At 41.7% G+C, this 18,019-nt stretch overlaps 1 protein-coding gene across 6 annotated transcripts in view; it reads left to right on the forward strand.

Moving 5' to 3' along the window:
* Positions 1–18,019, forward strand: part of wdfy3 (WD repeat and FYVE domain containing 3) — a 400,898-nt gene that overhangs the window by 116,689 nt on the left and 266,190 nt on the right. For all 6 annotated transcript variants that reach the window (XM_060826089.1, XM_060826126.1, XM_060826116.1 and 3 more), the window contains exons 7-9: positions 4,150–4,336; positions 8,257–8,423; positions 12,552–13,019. In XM_060826089.1, the coding sequence (XP_060682072.1) occupies positions 4,150–4,336; positions 8,257–8,423; positions 12,552–13,019 (822 nt within the window). The remainder of the gene's footprint in view (positions 1–4,149; positions 4,337–8,256; positions 8,424–12,551; positions 13,020–18,019) is intronic.

Below are 18,019 nucleotides of genomic sequence, written 5' to 3' on the forward strand. Positions count from 1 at the left end.
GTTCCTCTCCATGCCTTTTTTTTCTGGTACATTGATAAAATGTTTAGTGCTGTTTCCCTCTCCTTTGAAATTGGAAAGCATCATCAATTTTGCTTCCAATCTTCATACTTTCCTTTCCACAGCTTATCTGGTCCATCTCAGACTCCTCCCTCCCCTTCCCATGACACCTTGGCTTCCAGTACAAGCCCACCATCTCCCATGGTTCCTTGATTGTACATCCTCACACCTGCTCTTATTAGGACTCCATTCTACTCTCCCAGTTTCTCTGTCTCTGCTGTATCTGTTCTAATGATGTCACTTTGCACCTTTTTCCTCAACCATGGATTTCTTGCTACCACATTCCTCTCAGCCATATGTGACCCATTTCCTACACCTCTATCCTTATCCCTTCCTTTCCTTTCCTCCCTTAGCAATAATAGGGTACCCCTTGTTCTCACTTTCCATCTCACCAGCCTCTGCTGCCATTACCTCCACCTCCAACAGAATGCCACCGCCATAAATGCACTCCTTTCCCCTTAAGGATACCCTAGTCCACTTCTCCTCTATTCCCAATATCACGTCATACAGCACCTTTCCATGCAATTGCAATTGTCCACTTATTACCTCCCTCCCATTATCCAGGTGAAGCAGCATTTTGCACTTCCTTCAAGCCAGTCTACAGAAAGGCTTACGCCCGAAACGTCGATTCTCCTGCTCCTTGGATGCTGCCTGACCTGCGCTTTTCCAGCAACACATTTTTCAGTCCACAGGATTTGCTTACATTATTGTCCCCTCTACACTAAGGAGATGAAATGCAAACTGATGACTACTTTGCTCAGCAATCTGCTCTATCTGTTAAAATGATCCGAGCTTCCGGTAACCTGCTGCTTTAACACACTTATCATGTTCTTGTGGCAACATTTCAGTCTTCAGTCTGCTGCAGTGTTCCAGCAAAGTTCAATGCAGGCTGCATATCATGTTTCACCTAGGTACTTTACAGGCTTTTATGTGCAACATTAAGATTACCAGTTTCAAAGCATGAACATCTTCCTCCAAGTTCATTACCATCCTCGCACCTCTAGATCTCGTTCTGTATTGGTCTATTGCTCTGTCAGACACTCATGTTGGGTGTTCTGTCTGATTCTCTCCCCTGCTGTCTCATTCTTCTCTTTTCGAGGTACCATCTCCATCTATTCATGTCACTCCTCTGTGCCATCAACACACATACCACCTTTTCCCAACTGCGTTTAGTTATGAAGAAGGGTCACTGAAATTGAAATGTTAACCACCTTAACCCTTGTTTAAGAAGGGAGTAAGGCAAAAAGCGGGAAATTATCGGCTGATTAACCTGATTTCAGTCGTTGGTCAGATTTTGGAATCCATTGTGAAGGATGTGATTTCCTAATACTTGGAAGTGCATGGTAAAATAGTGCCACATCAGCATGGTTTCATCTAGAGGAGGTCATGCTTGACAAATCTTAGAATTCTTTGTGGAGGTAACAAGCAGGCTAGAGCAAGGAAAACCAATGGATGTTGTCTATCTGAACATCCAGAAAGCCTTTGCCTACGACCCCATGGGCCCTTATTTTACTGGGAGAAAGTGAGGACTGCAGATACTGGAGTACCAGAGTTGAAAAATGTGGTGCTGGAAAAACACAGCAGGCCAGGTAGCCTTCTGTGCAGCAATGTATTGGCTTAGATAGAAGATTGGCTGTCTGGCAGAAGGCAGAGAGTGGGGATAAAAGGATTCTTCTCAGGATGGGAGCCAGTGACAAAGTGTTCCTTAAGACTGTATTGGGACCGCAACTTTTCACTTTATACATTAATGATCTGGATTAAGAAACTGAGGGCATTTTGGCAAAGTTTGCAGATGATACAGCAATAGGTGGAGAGGCAGATAATATTGAGGAAATGGGGAGGCCGCAGAATGATTTAGACAGGTTAGGAGAGTCTGAAGAGAAGTGACAGATGAAATACAATGTGAGGAAATGTGAGGTCATGCACTTTGGTAGGAAGAATGGGGAGGAAGTTAGAAATCGGAAGAGCAAACGGACGTGGGAGTTCTAGTACAGGTTTCTCTTAAGGTAAACTTGCAAGTTGAGTCAGTAGTTAGGCAAATACAACGTCATCTCAAGAGGACTAGAATATAAAAACAGGGATGTACTACTGAGGTGTTGTAAAGCTCTGGTTGGACCAAATTTAGAGTGTGCGCAATTTTGGGCACAAGGATATCCTGCCTTGGAATGGTTCCAGAGGAGGTTGATGAGAATGATCCAGGAATAAAAGGCTTAACATATGAGGAACGTTTGAGGACTCTGGAACTATACTTGATGGCGCTTAGAAGGATGAGGAGGGGTTCTGATTGAAACTTACAGAATACTGAATGGCTTGGATAGAATAGATGTTGGGAAGATGTTTAAATTGGCAGGAGAGACGAGGACTCAAGGGTACAGCCTTAGTGTAAAGCGAAGACCCTTTAGAATGGAGATAAGGAGAAACTTCTTTAGTCAGAGAATGGCGAATCTATGGAGTTTGTTGCCACAGAACGCTGTGGAGGCCAGATCATTGAGTATATTTAAGACAGAGATAAGTTCTTGATTGCCAAAGGTTATGGGACAAAAATTGGGTTGAGAAATGATTGTATGGCAGAGCAGACTTGATGGGCCGAAAGGCTTAATTTCTGCTCCTATGTCTTCTGCTCTCATTCTCTCCACAGATGCTGCTGGATATGCTCAGGTTTCTTTCCCATGTTTTGTTTCTGATCTCCAGCTCTTTGTTTGATTTACCTAATTCAGTATCCTGTACTTGCTTTTTCTTAATTTCCTTCGATTACTTTAGCCCTAAGCATCATATCCAACTCCTTGAAAGCATTCAATGTTTTGGCTTTGACAGCTTTTTGTGGCAGTGAATTTCACAGGCTTACCACTTTCTGTGAAGAAATTTTTTTTCTCATCTCCATATTTCCTTTGCATGTCCTTCCCAAAGCTGTAGTTTTTAAAAATATACATATTTATTCATACAATGAGTGCTACTAGCTAGGACAGCATTTATTACCTATGTCTAGTTACCCAGAAGGCAAATAAGAGTCAGCAACACGACTGTGGATCCTCGGAACACTTCAACCCCATGGCATCAATGTGGACTTCACCAGTTTCCTCATTTCCCCTTCCCCATCTTACCCCAGCTCCAACCTTCCAGCTCAGCTTCACACTTATGACATGTCCTACCTGCCTATCTTCCTTTCCACCTATCCACTCCACCCTCCTCTCTGACTTATCACCTTGATCCCCACCCCCATTCACCTATTGTACTCTATGCTATTTTCTCCCCACTCCCACCCCCCTCTCATTTATCTCACCACCCTGCAGGCACGCTGCCTCTATTCCTGATGAAGGGCTTTTGCCTGAAACGTTGATTTTCCCGCTCCTCAGATGCTGCCTGACCTGCTGTGCTTTTCCAGCACCACTCTAATCTAGACTTGGGTCTTGAGTCACATTTAGGCCTGGAGTCACACAAGCACAGCAGATTTCTTTTGCTAAAAGGCATTAGTGACTGTGGCAGTCAGTTTAGAATGAGTTGTACTATAAATAAAGACACTTTTTAAAACTATAGCTAATATTTAATATAAGCAATTTAGTGTATGTGCTGTTGTCATAACCAAAATTTAATTTTTAGCTACTTTCTAAATTGGAAAGTAATTTGAATTAAACTTGCAATGGAAGATGGTGACTAATTTTACTGATGTTAAAAAAGCATATCTTGCTTTAAAAATAATTATTAATATTTGCAGAAAAGCATATCTGGTAACATTAATTTTAAGAAAATCCTCTACCCTGGGGAAAAATAGCAATATTCATTGAGTTATTAAAACACTGATAACTTGCAAATATAGTCTCTTTGTTATTGGATTTTAAATCAATCTCTTAGCTTGAAAATGTTTCAGGATTTCCTGCATTAGAACTAACAGAGGCACAATGCAACTTGCTTTCTAATTCTGAGATTTATATTTTAATTTGAATTAGATTAATACTGCTTGAAGAACCTGATTGATGTTCTAAAATAACTCCAAATTTTGATATTTTTCTCTGTATAGTACTTAGGAAAGAAATTATAGGGGGAATGCAGAATGGCAACTTTCCATGTTTTTTTTAATATTGATCTGTTTTATAGAAAAAGAATGTGTGGCCACTTGTATCCAGAACATGCAGCAATCAGAAGATCTTTTACCCCTAGAAATTGTTGAAATGTTTGCTGGACTGTCCTGTTTCCTTAAAGACTCCAGTGATATATCTCAAGTTCTTTTAGATGATTTTAGGTCCTGCCAAGGTTATCAATTCCTTTGTGACCTTCTGCTCAGGTAAGTTCACAGCATAACTATTGTTTTTTTGATCAAACATTATCTCAATTGTGTTTAATATATTGTTTTAAGTTCACTAAATCTGTTTAACTGTACATGTATAGTGTGAGTACTGCTGTCAAAATGTCATTTGAGATTATACACCGCCACATCTGCTTTTTACTAGTGAAACATTTATGAATTTTGATTCAAGACTTAATTATGAAGACTTCCTGAAAAAGTAGGCATGACAAATTTGAAGGGGTATTGGTTTATTTAATTTCTTCTCTCAAGTTAACTTTGCCTTTTTCAAATAAGTATAAAAAGAATTAGTGTTTCAGCGTGAAATGACAGGTGGAGAATACTGATTGGATATCATACTTCACATATAACAGGGGAGAATACAGTCTGTTAGATTTAATTAAAAAACACATCTGTAGAATTTAAAAAGTGATACTCTTTCAATACTTTTTAAATACTAGATTGAAACGTGCAAGATCCTGATGGGTCTGAACAAAATAGATGTGGAAAGGCTATTTCCTCTTGTGGATGGTTCCAAAATTAAGGGTCACAGTTTAAGACTTGGGAGATCTCTCGTTTAAGATAGATAGATAGATTTGTTTTCTGAAAAAGGAACATGAGGTGGAAGCAGAACCGTTGAACATTTTAGTGCAGAGGTAGATAGCTTATTAGGCACGGAGGTGAAAGGTTGACTGAGATAGGCAGGAATGCAGAGTAATCCTCATTTAAGAGCAGGGGTGATATTTGCTGTAAAATGTCTGTCTTGCACCTTACTTTACTAAAGCTCTTTGTTATTTCATTCAAATGCAATTTCTGTATTCTGTCGTCTCTCTTTGTATACTGGGTGTTAATAAATAAAAATATCTACTAATGAATGAATTAATATTTATATTAAACCCATCTAATAATTTGACTAAATATGCCACTCATAGTGCCTTAATTCAAGCACTGACAAAATCTGATCATCTTGCTACCAGATTAGTTAGAAGTTTAAGGATTGTATAACAAAGTATTGGGCCGACTATCTGTCCTTTTGATCCATTCTTTCAGACTATATCCATTGCTCAATGAGCATCAGTCATGAAATACTGAAAAAAATGTTGATATATTGGCATCTGCAACACCTGCACAGGTTGGGTAGAATCTTAGTGTTGTTGGAACAGTGATCAGAAATGTGGGCACAGCTCCATCCTGGCTATTTCCAGGACCTCTTACTTGATGTGGATGTTTACTCAACCAATTCAGAGATATTTTTATACACCTCTGGAGCAGATGGGGCATTAACCCGGGCCTCTTAGCATAGCGGTAGGAACACTACTACTGCACCACAACAGCCCCTGCTCTGACTTAATGTGATGCGTATCAGACCATTAACTACATTGGATGTCAGATTCTGGCCGTCAAACGGTGAAAATATGACCAGTAAAAGCCTGACCAATTAGGAGTTGCCTCCTACCCTTCTCTTCCCCAGCTCCTTCTTGGCCTGCTAGAAGTCCTCCAAGGTCTAAAGGGTGGCCTTCTCACCTAGCAAATCATCAACCTCTTCAATCCCCACTATTGGTAGAATGTCATTGGTGGCAGAATGAGACCTTCTATTGGCCCTTACTTGACTTCAAATGGTGTAACTGTATCTGCATCTGCCACTTCGTCTGACAGTTCATGCAACATATGAGCCACCCTCTGTGTGGAAAAAGTTGCCCCTCAGATTTATTTTAAATCTTTGTCCTCTCACCTTAAAATGATGCCATCTAGTTTTGAACTCCCCTACTGTAGTGAAAAGACCTTGAGTATTCACCTTCTCTATGCTCTTCATGATTCAAAAATCTTCTAAGGTCACTCCTCAACCTCCTACACTCCAGTTTAAAAACAAAAGGCCCCAGCCTGTTCAGTCTCCTCTTATGACTCAAATCCTCCAGTCCCAGTAACATGTTTATAAATTCTTTTTTGCGCACTCTCCAATTTAATAATATCTTTCCTGTAGCAGGGAGTCCAGAATTGTTCACTGTGCTCCAAAAGTGGCCTAACCAACATCCCGTACAACCGCAACATGGTGTTCAAACTCCTATACTTAATGGTCTGAGCAATGAAGACAGTATGCCAAATGCCGCCTTTACCACCCTATCTACCTGTGACACAACTTTCAAGGAACAATGCACCTGAACCCCTGTTCGACAACACTATCCAAGGCCCTATCATCAGCTATGTAAGACCTGCCCTTGTTCGTCTTACCAAAATGCAACACCTTGCATTTATCCAAATTAAACTCCATCTGCCACTCCTCAACCTATTGGCCCAATTGATCAAGATCCGGGGCGGCACGGTGGCACAGTGGTTAGCACTGCTGCCTCACAGCGCCTGAGACCCGGGTTCAATTCCCGACTCAGACGACTGACTGTGTGGAGTTTGCACGTTCTCCCCGTGTCTGCGTGGGTTTCCTCCAGGTACTCCGGTTTCCTCCCACAGTCCAAAGATGTGCGGGTCAGGTGAATTGGCTGTAATGCTAAATTGCCCGTAGTGTTAGTAAGAGGTAAATATAGGGGTATGGGTGGGTTGCGCTTCGGCGGGTCGGTGTGGACTTGTTGGGCCGAAGGGCCTGTTTCCACGCTGTAAGTAATCTAATCTAATCCCTTTGTACTCTTAGATAACTTTCCCTGACTAATATGCCACCAAACTTGGTGCATTCGCAAACTTACTAATCACGCTTCCTTATATTGTCATCTAAATTGTTTATATAAAATGACACAAACATTGTATCCAGCACTGATTCCTACGGAACATCGCTGGTCACAGACCTCCAGTCCAATAAACAACCCTCCAGTACCACTCAGTCTCTTATCAGCAAGTTAATTGTGTCCAATTGGCAAAGCTCTCCCTGAATCCCATGTGTTCTAACTTTGCTAATTAGTGTACAATGCAGAACTTTGTCAAAGGTCTTGCTAAAATCCATATAAGACTCATTTTACCTTTAGTTGGCTAGGACACAGAGTTTGAATTTCTCTTTGTGTCTTCCACAAATATTTCCTTTAAAGCATTCCATAAAACCCAGCCTTAAGACCAAGCTTTTGCTTATCTGACCGAATATCAGCAACTGTATCTCAATGCCACACTTTGTTTTCTAATAGGAAGTTTCATAATGTTGAAGGCCATATATCAATATAAGTTAGTCTCCTGGTAGAAAATATTGAAGCTTGTTTTCGTTCCCCAACCATCAGGTTTTTCAGTTTGAGGTGTTGGTGGTAGTGTAATGATTAAAATGATTTTAAAAAAATTTAGTTTTTGCCATTCTGTTTTTCAAATGGGCTTTGCTTTAGCAATCAGGATTTCTTCTCTATACAGAATTATTTCATGTGTTTGGAGCATCTATAATGTATTTAGTACATTTCCACAATTATTAGGAAGACTCTCACTCAGTGATTTGTTCAGAGAACATTTAATGCATAGTTGGAAATAATTTTGAAAAATGTTCTGCTTTGATATGGCAGTTTCAAAACTTTGTGCTTAACTGGATTTCTCTCTCTGTTCTATAAACCCTCAAGCTACACTTCTGTTGCAGCACCCTCTCCAGCCAATCCAAAAGTCCTTATTGAGATTCATGTTCAGTGACTGGTCCATTGAATTTTTTGACCTACTGAAATAATAATCACCTTATCAATTCTTTAGTTGTGTGGATGACTTGACAACAGCATTCGAATAAGGCCAAGTCATCAGAATGACTCAGCTGCTCATACACTGAAGGTCAAATTGGGGCCTATTTTAAACAATTTAAGGAACGGTTTAGAGAATTATCCCGTCAAGTCATGTCATCTATCGACAGTCCACATCCTCTCGGTAACTTACAACTTAGTAACCTTTCATGCAGTAGTTGACAATAGAAATTGATTATACTGTGTGTGTATAATATATATATGTGTGTGTTTTAGGTTGGAGCAAATAAATGAACCTGATGCCAAAGAGGCCGTGAAAGACTTAGTTCAATTGGTGACCTCATTGACGATATATGGGATCAATGAATTGAGATCCACTGGCATAACTAGCGGAGCACCTTTTCTTCTGCCAGGATTTGCAGTACCACAACCTTCTGGCAAAGGTGACGCTATCAGTTAATTCTCTGTATTAATATACAAGGTGACATCTTTATGAAAATCTTGAACAAATTTTCTTCCTTATTTTGATTGTGACATTATAATTTTCCTTCACGTCAACCACATTTCATTGCATGTTACTATGGCAGAAATTATGTTTCTGTTGTTATTTATCTCGATATAGAAGTTTGCTTATCACCTTTAATGCACACTGTCTGTCTTGAAATTAAGTACTTGAATCAAATGAGTATTGCTTTACAGCAAAATAGTTTTCGGATGATATCATTAAATGTATGATATGTGTTTATGTATTTGAGTTAGGCCCCTGGATGCATTATAAGAACCTCCATTTAAATAATGGCATGCTCTAAACTAGTATACATTTTATTCCAGCCCTGAAGGAAAACTGATCAATCCGTTGTAATTAGGCAGTTGTATTTGGGGGGGGTGAAAAGCTAAGTTATTGCATCTAAATGCATTAATTGATGTTAAAAAGTTGTCAGAATAAAATTTTAGAATGAACTAGATAAGTCATATGCTACTTATTTTGTTGTTATTTTCTGATATGCAATATCAAAAAAAAAGTGCTGAAGTAGCATTACTCAAAAAAAGCTCAGCAGTTAAACAATTGACTGGGAGTTGAATGTCCCAGGATTTCGATGTTTCAGGTGTGATAGAAAGGGATGTAGAAAGTGGAAAATGGGGGGTGGGGCGGGGGGGGAGGGGGTTGCATTACTGGTAAAGAAGTGTGTCTCAGTTTTACTGAGGAAGGATACATCAGATGACTCGTGCATTGAGGGCAGTATGGGTAGAATACAGGGATAGGAAAGGTGAATTCACAATGCTGGCAGTATACTACAGACCTCCCAACAGCTACTGGGAGATATAGGAAAGAATATGTAGACAGATTTTGGAAAGATGTAAGAACAGTAGGGTTGTTGTGGTGGGTAATTTTAATTTCCTCTATATTCACTGGGATTCACTTTGTGCTTAGGGCATGGATAGAGCAGAATTTATGAAGACCATTCAGGGTGATTTCTTGACACAGTATGTAAACAGTCCAACCAGGGAAGGGTTTATACTGGACCTGGTTTTGGGAAATTTTGGAAAGCCTGGCCAGGTGAGTGAAATTTCAGTGGGAGAGCATTTCGGGTGTATGACCGTAATGCTAAGAGTTTTAAGATTCTCATGGATAGGGATAACAGCAGTCCTTGGGTAAAGGTGTTAAATCGGGGTGGGGGGGGGGGGGGGTCGAACGAGAGCAGTATTAAGCAGGAACTGGAGAATTTTGGTTCGGGGTGGCTGTTTGATGGTAAATCCACATCAGACAGCAATTGATCAGAGTTCAGGAGTGGCACATTCGTGCGAGAACTAAGGATGGGTATGGCAAGTTATACGAACCTTGGATGACCAAGCATGTTATGACCTTGGTCACAAAGAAAAACAAAGCATACATAAGGTCTAGGATAATGGGAACTGATGAAGCTCTTGAGATCTATAAGGAACGTAGGAAAGAACTTAAACAGGGAAGTAGAAGAGCTAAAAGGATTAACGAGAATCCCAAGGCTTTTTATACACATATAAAGCAAGAGGGAAGCCAGGGAAAGGGTTGGCCCACTCGAGGACAAAGGAGGGAATCTATGCGTGGAGCTGGAAGAGGTAGGTTTTTTTAATTTATTCATTTTGTGGGATGTTGGCGTTGCTGGCTGACCAGCATTTATTGCCCATACTTATAGTTGCTTTTGAGAAGGTTGTGGTGATCAGCCTTCTTGAACCACTGCAGTCCACCTGCTGTCTGTTGACCCACAATGTCATTAGGAAGGGAATTCCAGTATTTTGACTAAGGAACAGCGATATATTTCCAAGTCAGGATGGTGAGTGACTTGGAGGTGAGGTCCTAAACGAATACTTGGTGTCGGTATTCACCAAAGAGAAGGAATTGGTGGAGGATGATTTCAGAGAAGGGAGTGTTGAATTTCTAAGCTATTAAAAAGGAAGAGATGTTGTCGGTCTTAAAGTATTAAGGTACTTTAAAGTATTAAAGTCCCTTGGTCCTGATGGGATCTATCTCAGAATATTGAGGGAGACGAGAACAAGTTGCTGAAGCATTGCAAGACATCTTTGTATCCTCTTTGGCCACAGGTGAGGTCCCAGCAGACTGGAGAAAAGCCAATGTTGTCCTAATATTTAATAAGGGTAGCAGGGATAATCCTACATAATACAGGCCTGTGAGCCTCACACTGGTGGTGGGGAAATTATTGGAAAAGATTCTCAGGGACAAGATCTATATGCATTTGGAAGCAAATGGGCTTATTAGCAATAGACAGAATAGTTTGTCCGGGGATATCATGCTTCACAAATTCGGTTTTTTGAAGATGATCGATGAGGGAAAAGTGGTTGATTTTGTTTGCATAGACTTCATTAAAGCCTTTTGACAAAGTCCCTTTTGAGCGACTGGTACAAAAACTAAAGTCACATGGTATCAGGAGTGAGCTGGCAAAATGGATACAGAACTGGCTTAGTCATACGAGATAGAGGGTCACAGTGGAAGGATAGTTTTCACAATGGAGGGTAGGGATCAGTGCTGGGACATCTGCTGTTTGTGATCTACATAAATGATTTGGAGGAAAACTTGGCTGGTCTAATTAGTAGGTTTGTGGATGATGCACAGATTGGTGGAGTTGCAGATAGTGAGGATGATAGTCAGAGGACACAGCAGGATAGAGATCATTTGGAGGCATAGGCAGAAAAATGGCAGATGCATTTAATCTGGACAATTGTGAGGTGACATATTTTGGAAGGTCAAATACAGGTGAAATTATATAGTGAATGGCAGAACCCTTAGGAGGATTGAAATGAAGAGGGATCTGGTTGTGCAAGTCCACAGATCACTGAAGCTAGTAGCGTAGGTAGGAAAAGGAGTGAAAAATGGCCTATCGCGTGCATGCCTTCATTGGAAGGGGCATTGGGTATAAGGATAGACCAGTTATGTTGCACCATAAGAGAACTTTAGGCTAGTTTGAAATATTTCATACAGTTCTGGTCACCACATTGCCACAAGGATGTGGATGCTTTGGAGATGGTAGAGAAAATGTTTCCTAGGATGTTGCCTGTATAGGGGATTTTATCTATGAAGAAAGATTGGATAGACTGGGTTTGTTTTCACTGGAATACAGGAGATTGAAGGGGCGACCTGATCGAAGTTTAAAAGATTGTGAATGGCATAGATAGAGTGGATAGTACAGGTTGTTCTGCCCTAACGTGTGCTTTGTTAATGTGAAGTGGCTGTAATGCAATTAATATATTGGGAGTACTATTTCTAAAATCGAAGTTATAAAGCATATATTGGTACTTTTACAGCATGTATTCGTTATAATGCGACTCCAGCCCCATTAGTTTATATGGTGCTTTATTATGCAATTTTCTTATAACATGGGTTTGCACGAGAAAATGGAACTACGATGCTGTAGCAGAACCAACTCTGAGGCTTTTTTCCCATGATGGAAGTGTCAGTTACTAGGTGACACAGGTTCAAGGTGTGGAGGTGGTGGGGCCAAAGTTTAAAAGAGATGTGCAAAGCAGATTTTTCACAAAGGGTGGTGAATGCCTGGAACGTGCTGCCAGAGGAAATGGTGGAAGCAGTGGCAACATTCAAGAAACATCTGCACAGATACATGAAAAGGAAGGGAATCAAGGGATAAGGATCCTGCAAGTGAAAACAGTTTTAGTGTGGAAAGGCAGAATGTATCGGCACAGGCTTGGAGTGCGAAAGGGCCTGTTCCTGTGCTTTTTTTTTTGTTTCCTTTGTACTAGAACCTGAGCATTTAAAAATGGACTTAAGAAGTGAAAATTCAGATTTGTCGAGTTCTGTAAATAATTCCTAATTTGACAAAACTAATAGGACTTGGGAGCCAGTACTAGGATGGGAGTTGGAAGCATTTTGGTTATGAAACCCTTAGCAAATTCTGCTGTTACTCTGTTTATTATTTAACTGCATGGTGAAAAAGTGCTGTGTATTTTCATTTCTTGGAAATACACTTAACTCTATTTTGTTGTTTTAATTAAATACACTGAATTTGAAAAGAGGTGATGAAATTGTGCATTGAATACTGTTATTTTTCTCTTTAAACTAGGTCGCACAGTAAAAAATTTCCAAGCATTCTCTGTTCTTCAAATTGCCTTCTTAAAAGCAAAGTCGAGCCATCTTGCCAGAACCATCCTTGATGCCATTTCAGACCTGTATGTTGCAGATAATGCTAATTACTTCATCCTAGAATCACAGCATACACTTTCACAGTTCGCTGAGAAGATTTCCAAAGCACCTGAGGTGCAATCCAAGTACTTTGAAATGTTGGAGTTTATTATCTTCAGCTTAAACTATATTCCTTGTAAAGAACTAATAAGTATCAGTATCTTATTAAAGTCCAGCACCTCTTACCAATGTAGCATCACTGCAATGAAGACACTTGTGAAATTTGCTCGCCATGATCCTATTTTTAGAGATGTATATCGAGAAGTTGGATTGCTTGAAGTGATGGTCAATCTCTTGCACAAATACGCTGCCCTACTGAAAGAGCCCATTCAGAGTTTTAATGAGCCAGGTAAATCTATGTATTATCTATATTAATGCTCATGTTGCTTTTAATTATGGAAGTTCCAATGTTGAGGTGGCCATTATCTGTCATACACAATGAATTTCCCAAGTGCCTGTAATACTGGAGCTCCTCAAATGATCTTTACAGTGTCCTGTGTGACCTATTAAAAACATTGCAATTAGCTCCTCCACTTTTGCTAGGCATAATTGCATGTTACCTCCTCACAATACTTGGAATTGTCTGGATGATACATTTTACACATCACGGATTGCTGGCTTGTTCACTATCAAAATTGCGGCTGCTGTTTAGTTTTTTTTTTCCTGAGTCTTGTTAGTTTTTCTGTTGTTTGCCAGAAGTTTACTCCCTGCCAGCGAATAGGAAATGTCTATTGACGACAGAGCAGGCATTTGAATGTGGGCCTGGCCTGATAGACCTTCAGGCTATTGTCTGCCTGACAGTAGTACAGTATGAACATTTGATAGTGTGGAACCCACATCGGTATAACTTCAAATATTATAAGAATTGTTTATGACTTGTTCAATATGAGCGTCCTTGTAGGTGGAAAAATGCGCATAAATTTGGTGATGAAATCTTTATTTGTATCCAATTTTGATAGTGAACAAGCCAGCAATCTCTGATGTGTAAAATGTATCGACCAGACAGTTCCAAGTTTTGTAAGGAGGTAATATGCAATTATGCCCAGCAAAAGTGGAGGAGCTAATTGCAATGTTTTTAATAGGTCACACAGGACAGTGCAAAGATCATTTGAAGAACTCCAGTGTTACAGGCACTTGGGAAATTCATTGTGTACAACAGAGGGAGGGAGAAAGGTGTAGTCTCAATGTTATTAGTGCTGCAGTTGGCTGTATTGCTGACAAGGCATTTGAATTCAGATTCTGTATAGCTGGCTCATTGAGGTGGTCAGGGACAATTAAATGGTTCTGTGCTTATGGAGCTCAGAAGTACTAGGAATTAGGAGGTAGTTAAGTGTTGGTTCAGCACTAAAAGAAGTCCTTAGAAACTGGGAAATCGGGAAGATTGCTGACTTCATTGGGAAAACCCTGAAGGGGTTGACAAAAAGCTTATGGCCATCAATAATTCAGTGCAGTTGAGAAAATGGATGTTGTGAAGCTCACAAGCAATTTTTGCTTGATACTGTTGCTCAAGTTTGCTCAGGGAAAGTCCCAGGGGCAGGACTGGCTCGGTGAAGCTAGATGTCCGTGAGGAGCTCTAAGTATGCTTTTGATTGAGTACTGATGAAAACTTTTGGAGTGTGGGGAGCTTAGACTAACGAAAGGATAGTAATCAACCAGAACGGAAGTGGTTATTGAGACCATCTATAATAGAATGGCTCTTCAGAGGAAATTTCAATAAAAGTAAAGTATTATTATCTCTTACGTAGTTTAATGAGACTTGATGATTCATTGTGTCATGAGCATTGGGAGGGAATTGCTGAGGAAGCATTTGTTAGTTGACGGTGATGGGATGTTCTGTCATCAAATTTAACATGTTAATTCTGAGTGTTGGAGTGTAAATTGCACATGTATTATATAGATTGTCCTACTTTTCTAACTTGTATCATAATGCTCGTTGTTTGTTCAAAACTGTGCAATCCTGAAGCTTTATTATTTTACTAAGTGCCTTGGATCTCACACCTTATCTGCGTTGAAAAAAAAATTGGTCTTTGGCTAAGTTGGATCATGACTTTGGTCTGTTCCAGGATCATAACTCATTGGTTTATAACCACAAAGACAAAAAGGCCCTAATGGGAGTTATATCTAGCCCTCCGAGCAGTCGTAAGGCTGTCGGGCAGAAAATAAAATGAGAGATTTTTTAAAAAGGCACTATTACAATAATCAGGGAGCACCATCAGTGATGATTTGGGAAAATTTGATTGATAGCAGAAAGAAAAGAAATTCCAAGAAAAATGTGTAAAATTTCCACAAGCTGCTCAAAAAAACCTATCTTCTAGAAGAGCTCACTCGGGAACAGGCAATTCTGGATTTGGTGACGTGCAATGAAGCACACTTGATTTAGGAACATAAAGTGAAGGAACCCCCGGGGAACAATGACCATCATATGATACAATTCACCTTGTGGTTTGAGAGGGCAATGCTTTAATCAGATATAAGTATTATAGTTAAGTAAAGATACCTACAGAAATGTGAGGGAAGGGGAGATGGTCATAGTGTCATAGAGATGTACAGTACAGAAACAGACCCTTCAGTCCAACTTGTCCATGCTGACCCAATATCCTATCCTAACCTAATCTAGTCCCATTTGCCAGCACTTGGCCCATATCCCTCTAAACCTTTCCTGTTCATATACCCATCCAGATGCCTTACAAATAATACATTTGTACCAGCCTCCTCCACTTCCTTTGATTGCTCATTCCATACATGCACCACCCACTGTGAGAAAAAGTTGCCCCTTAGGTCCCTTTTAAATTTTTTCCCCTCTCACTCTAAACCTATGCTCTCTAGTTCTGGACTCCCCCACCCCAGGGAAAGGACTTTGTCTATTTATCCTGTCCATGCCCCTCGTGATTTTATAAACCTCTGAGGTCACCCTGGGTCTCAGACATTCCAGGGAAAACAGCCCCAGCCTATTCAGCCTCTCCTAATCGCTGAAATCCTCCAACCCTGGCAACATCCTTGTAAATCTTTTCTGAACCCTTTCAAGTTTCACAACATCCTTCTGATAGGAAGGAGACCAGAATTGCACGCAGTATTCCAAAAGTGGCCTAACCAATGTCCTGTGCAGCTGCAACATGATCTCCCAACGTTCTGACCAACAAAGGAAAGCATACTGCTGCCTTCACTGTCCTATGTACTTGCGACTCTACTTTCAAGGGACTATGAAATTGCACTCCAAGGTCTCTTTGTGTAGCAACACTCCCTAGGGCCTTACCATTAAGTGTATAAGTCAGAATTTATTGGAAGTGGAGCCAAGCTGAGAAGGTGGGAAATAACACCTTAGGAGTAATTCAAGAGGGATAACAGAAATTCATCTCAATGAGGAAGAAATCTGCGAAGGGGCAAGTGAGGCCAGGCAGATCCGAGGAGCAGGAGAATCGACGTTTCGGGCATAAGCCCTTCTTCAGGAATGAGGCTGGTGTGCCAGGTGGGCTGAGATAACAGGTAGCGGAAGGGGATTTGGGGGAGGGGTGCTGGGAATACAATAGGTGGAAGGAGGTGAGGGTGATAGGCCGGAGAGGGGGTGGGCGCGGAGAGGTCAGGAAGAAGCTTGCAGGTCAAGAGGATGGTGCTGAGTCCAGGGGTTGGGACTGAGATAAGGTGGGGGGAGGGGAAATGAGGAAGCTGGAGAAATCTACATTCATCCTGTGTGGTTGGAGGGTTCCTAGGCAGAAGATGAGACGCTCTTCCTCCAGGCGTCGTGTGGTCAGGGTCTGGCAATGGAGGAGGCCAAGGACCTGCATGTCCTTGGCGGAATGAGAGGGGGAGTTGAAGTATTCAGTCACGAGATGGTTGGGTTGATTGGTGCGGGTGTCCCAGAGATGTCTCCTGAAACGTTCCGCAAGTAGGCGGCCTGTCTCCCCAATGTAGAGAAGACCACATCGGGTGCAGCGGATCCAGTAAATGATGTGTGTGGAGGTGCAGGTGAATTTGTGACGGATATGGAAGGATCCATTGAGTTTTTGGAGGGAGGTGTGGGTTCAAGTTTTGCATTTCTTGCGTTTGCAGGGGAAGGTGCCAGGAGTGGAGGTTGGGTTGGTGGGGGATGTGGACCTGACGAGGGAGTCGCGACCCTCCAATCGCCACCAGGACAGAACCTCACTGGTCCTCACCTTCCACCGCCCCAACCTCTGGATACATCGTATCATCATCCGTCATTTCCGCCACCTACAAACAGATCCCACCACCAGGGATATATTCCCCTCCCCACCCCTATTAGTGTTCCGGAGAGACCACTCCCTCCACGACCCCCTCGTCAGGTCCAAACCCCCCACCAACCCAACCTCCACTCCTGGCACCTCCCCCTGCAACCGCAAGAAGCGCAAAACTTGCGCCCACACCTTTTCCCCCCCGCCTCACCTCCCTCCAAGGCCCCAATGGTTCCTTTCATATCCGTCGCAAATTCACCTGCACCTCCACACACATCATTTACTGTATCCGCTGCACCCGATGTGGTCTTTACATTGGGGAGACAGGCCGCCTAGTTGCGGAACTTTTCAGAGAAGACCTCTGGGACATCCACACTAACCAACCCAACCATCCCGCGGCTGAACACTTGAACTCCCCCTCCCATGCAGGTCCTTGGCCGCCTCCATCGCCAGACCCTGACCCCACGACGCCTGGAGGAAGAGTGCCTCATCTTCCACCTAGGAACCCTTCAACCACACAGGATGAATGTAGATTTCTTCAGCTTCCTCATTTCCCCTCCCCCACCTTATCTCAGTCTCAATCCCCGGACTCAGCACCGCCCTCTTGACCTGCAGTCTTCTTCCCGACCTCTCTGCCCCCATTCCCTCTCCGGCCTATCACCCCCACCCTCCACCTATTGTATTCCCAGCGCCCTCCCCCACCTACCTTTTATCTCAGCCCGCCTGGCACACCAGCCTCATTCCTGAAGAAGGGCTTATACCCAAAACATTGATTCTCCTGCTTGTCGGATGTTGCCTGGCTTGCTGTGTTTTTTCACCGTCACATTTTTCAATTCTGGTCTCCAGCATCTACAGTCCTCACTTTCTCCTAAGGGGAAAATGAGGCAACCATGCCAGACAAAAGAATTCAGGTGTAGTATAATAGCAAAAGAAAAAGCATTTATTGTAGTGAAGATTTTTGGGGAGCCTTTAAAAACCAGTAGATGACCAATAAAAGAGCAATAAGTAATGAAATGAGGGTAAACTAGCTCGTAATATCAAAGAAGATTGCAAGAGTTTTTTTTAAGATAATAAGGTAAGAGAGAGGCAAAATAATAGACGTTGGACTACTGGAAAATGAGGCTGGAGAAGTAGCAATAGGGAGCAAAGAAACAATGAAGGA

The sequence above is a fragment of the Hemiscyllium ocellatum genome, chromosome 1, assembly GCF_020745735.1.
Source record: "Hemiscyllium ocellatum isolate sHemOce1 chromosome 1, sHemOce1.pat.X.cur, whole genome shotgun sequence".
Taxonomy (NCBI): Eukaryota; Metazoa; Chordata; class Chondrichthyes; order Orectolobiformes; family Hemiscylliidae; genus Hemiscyllium; species Hemiscyllium ocellatum.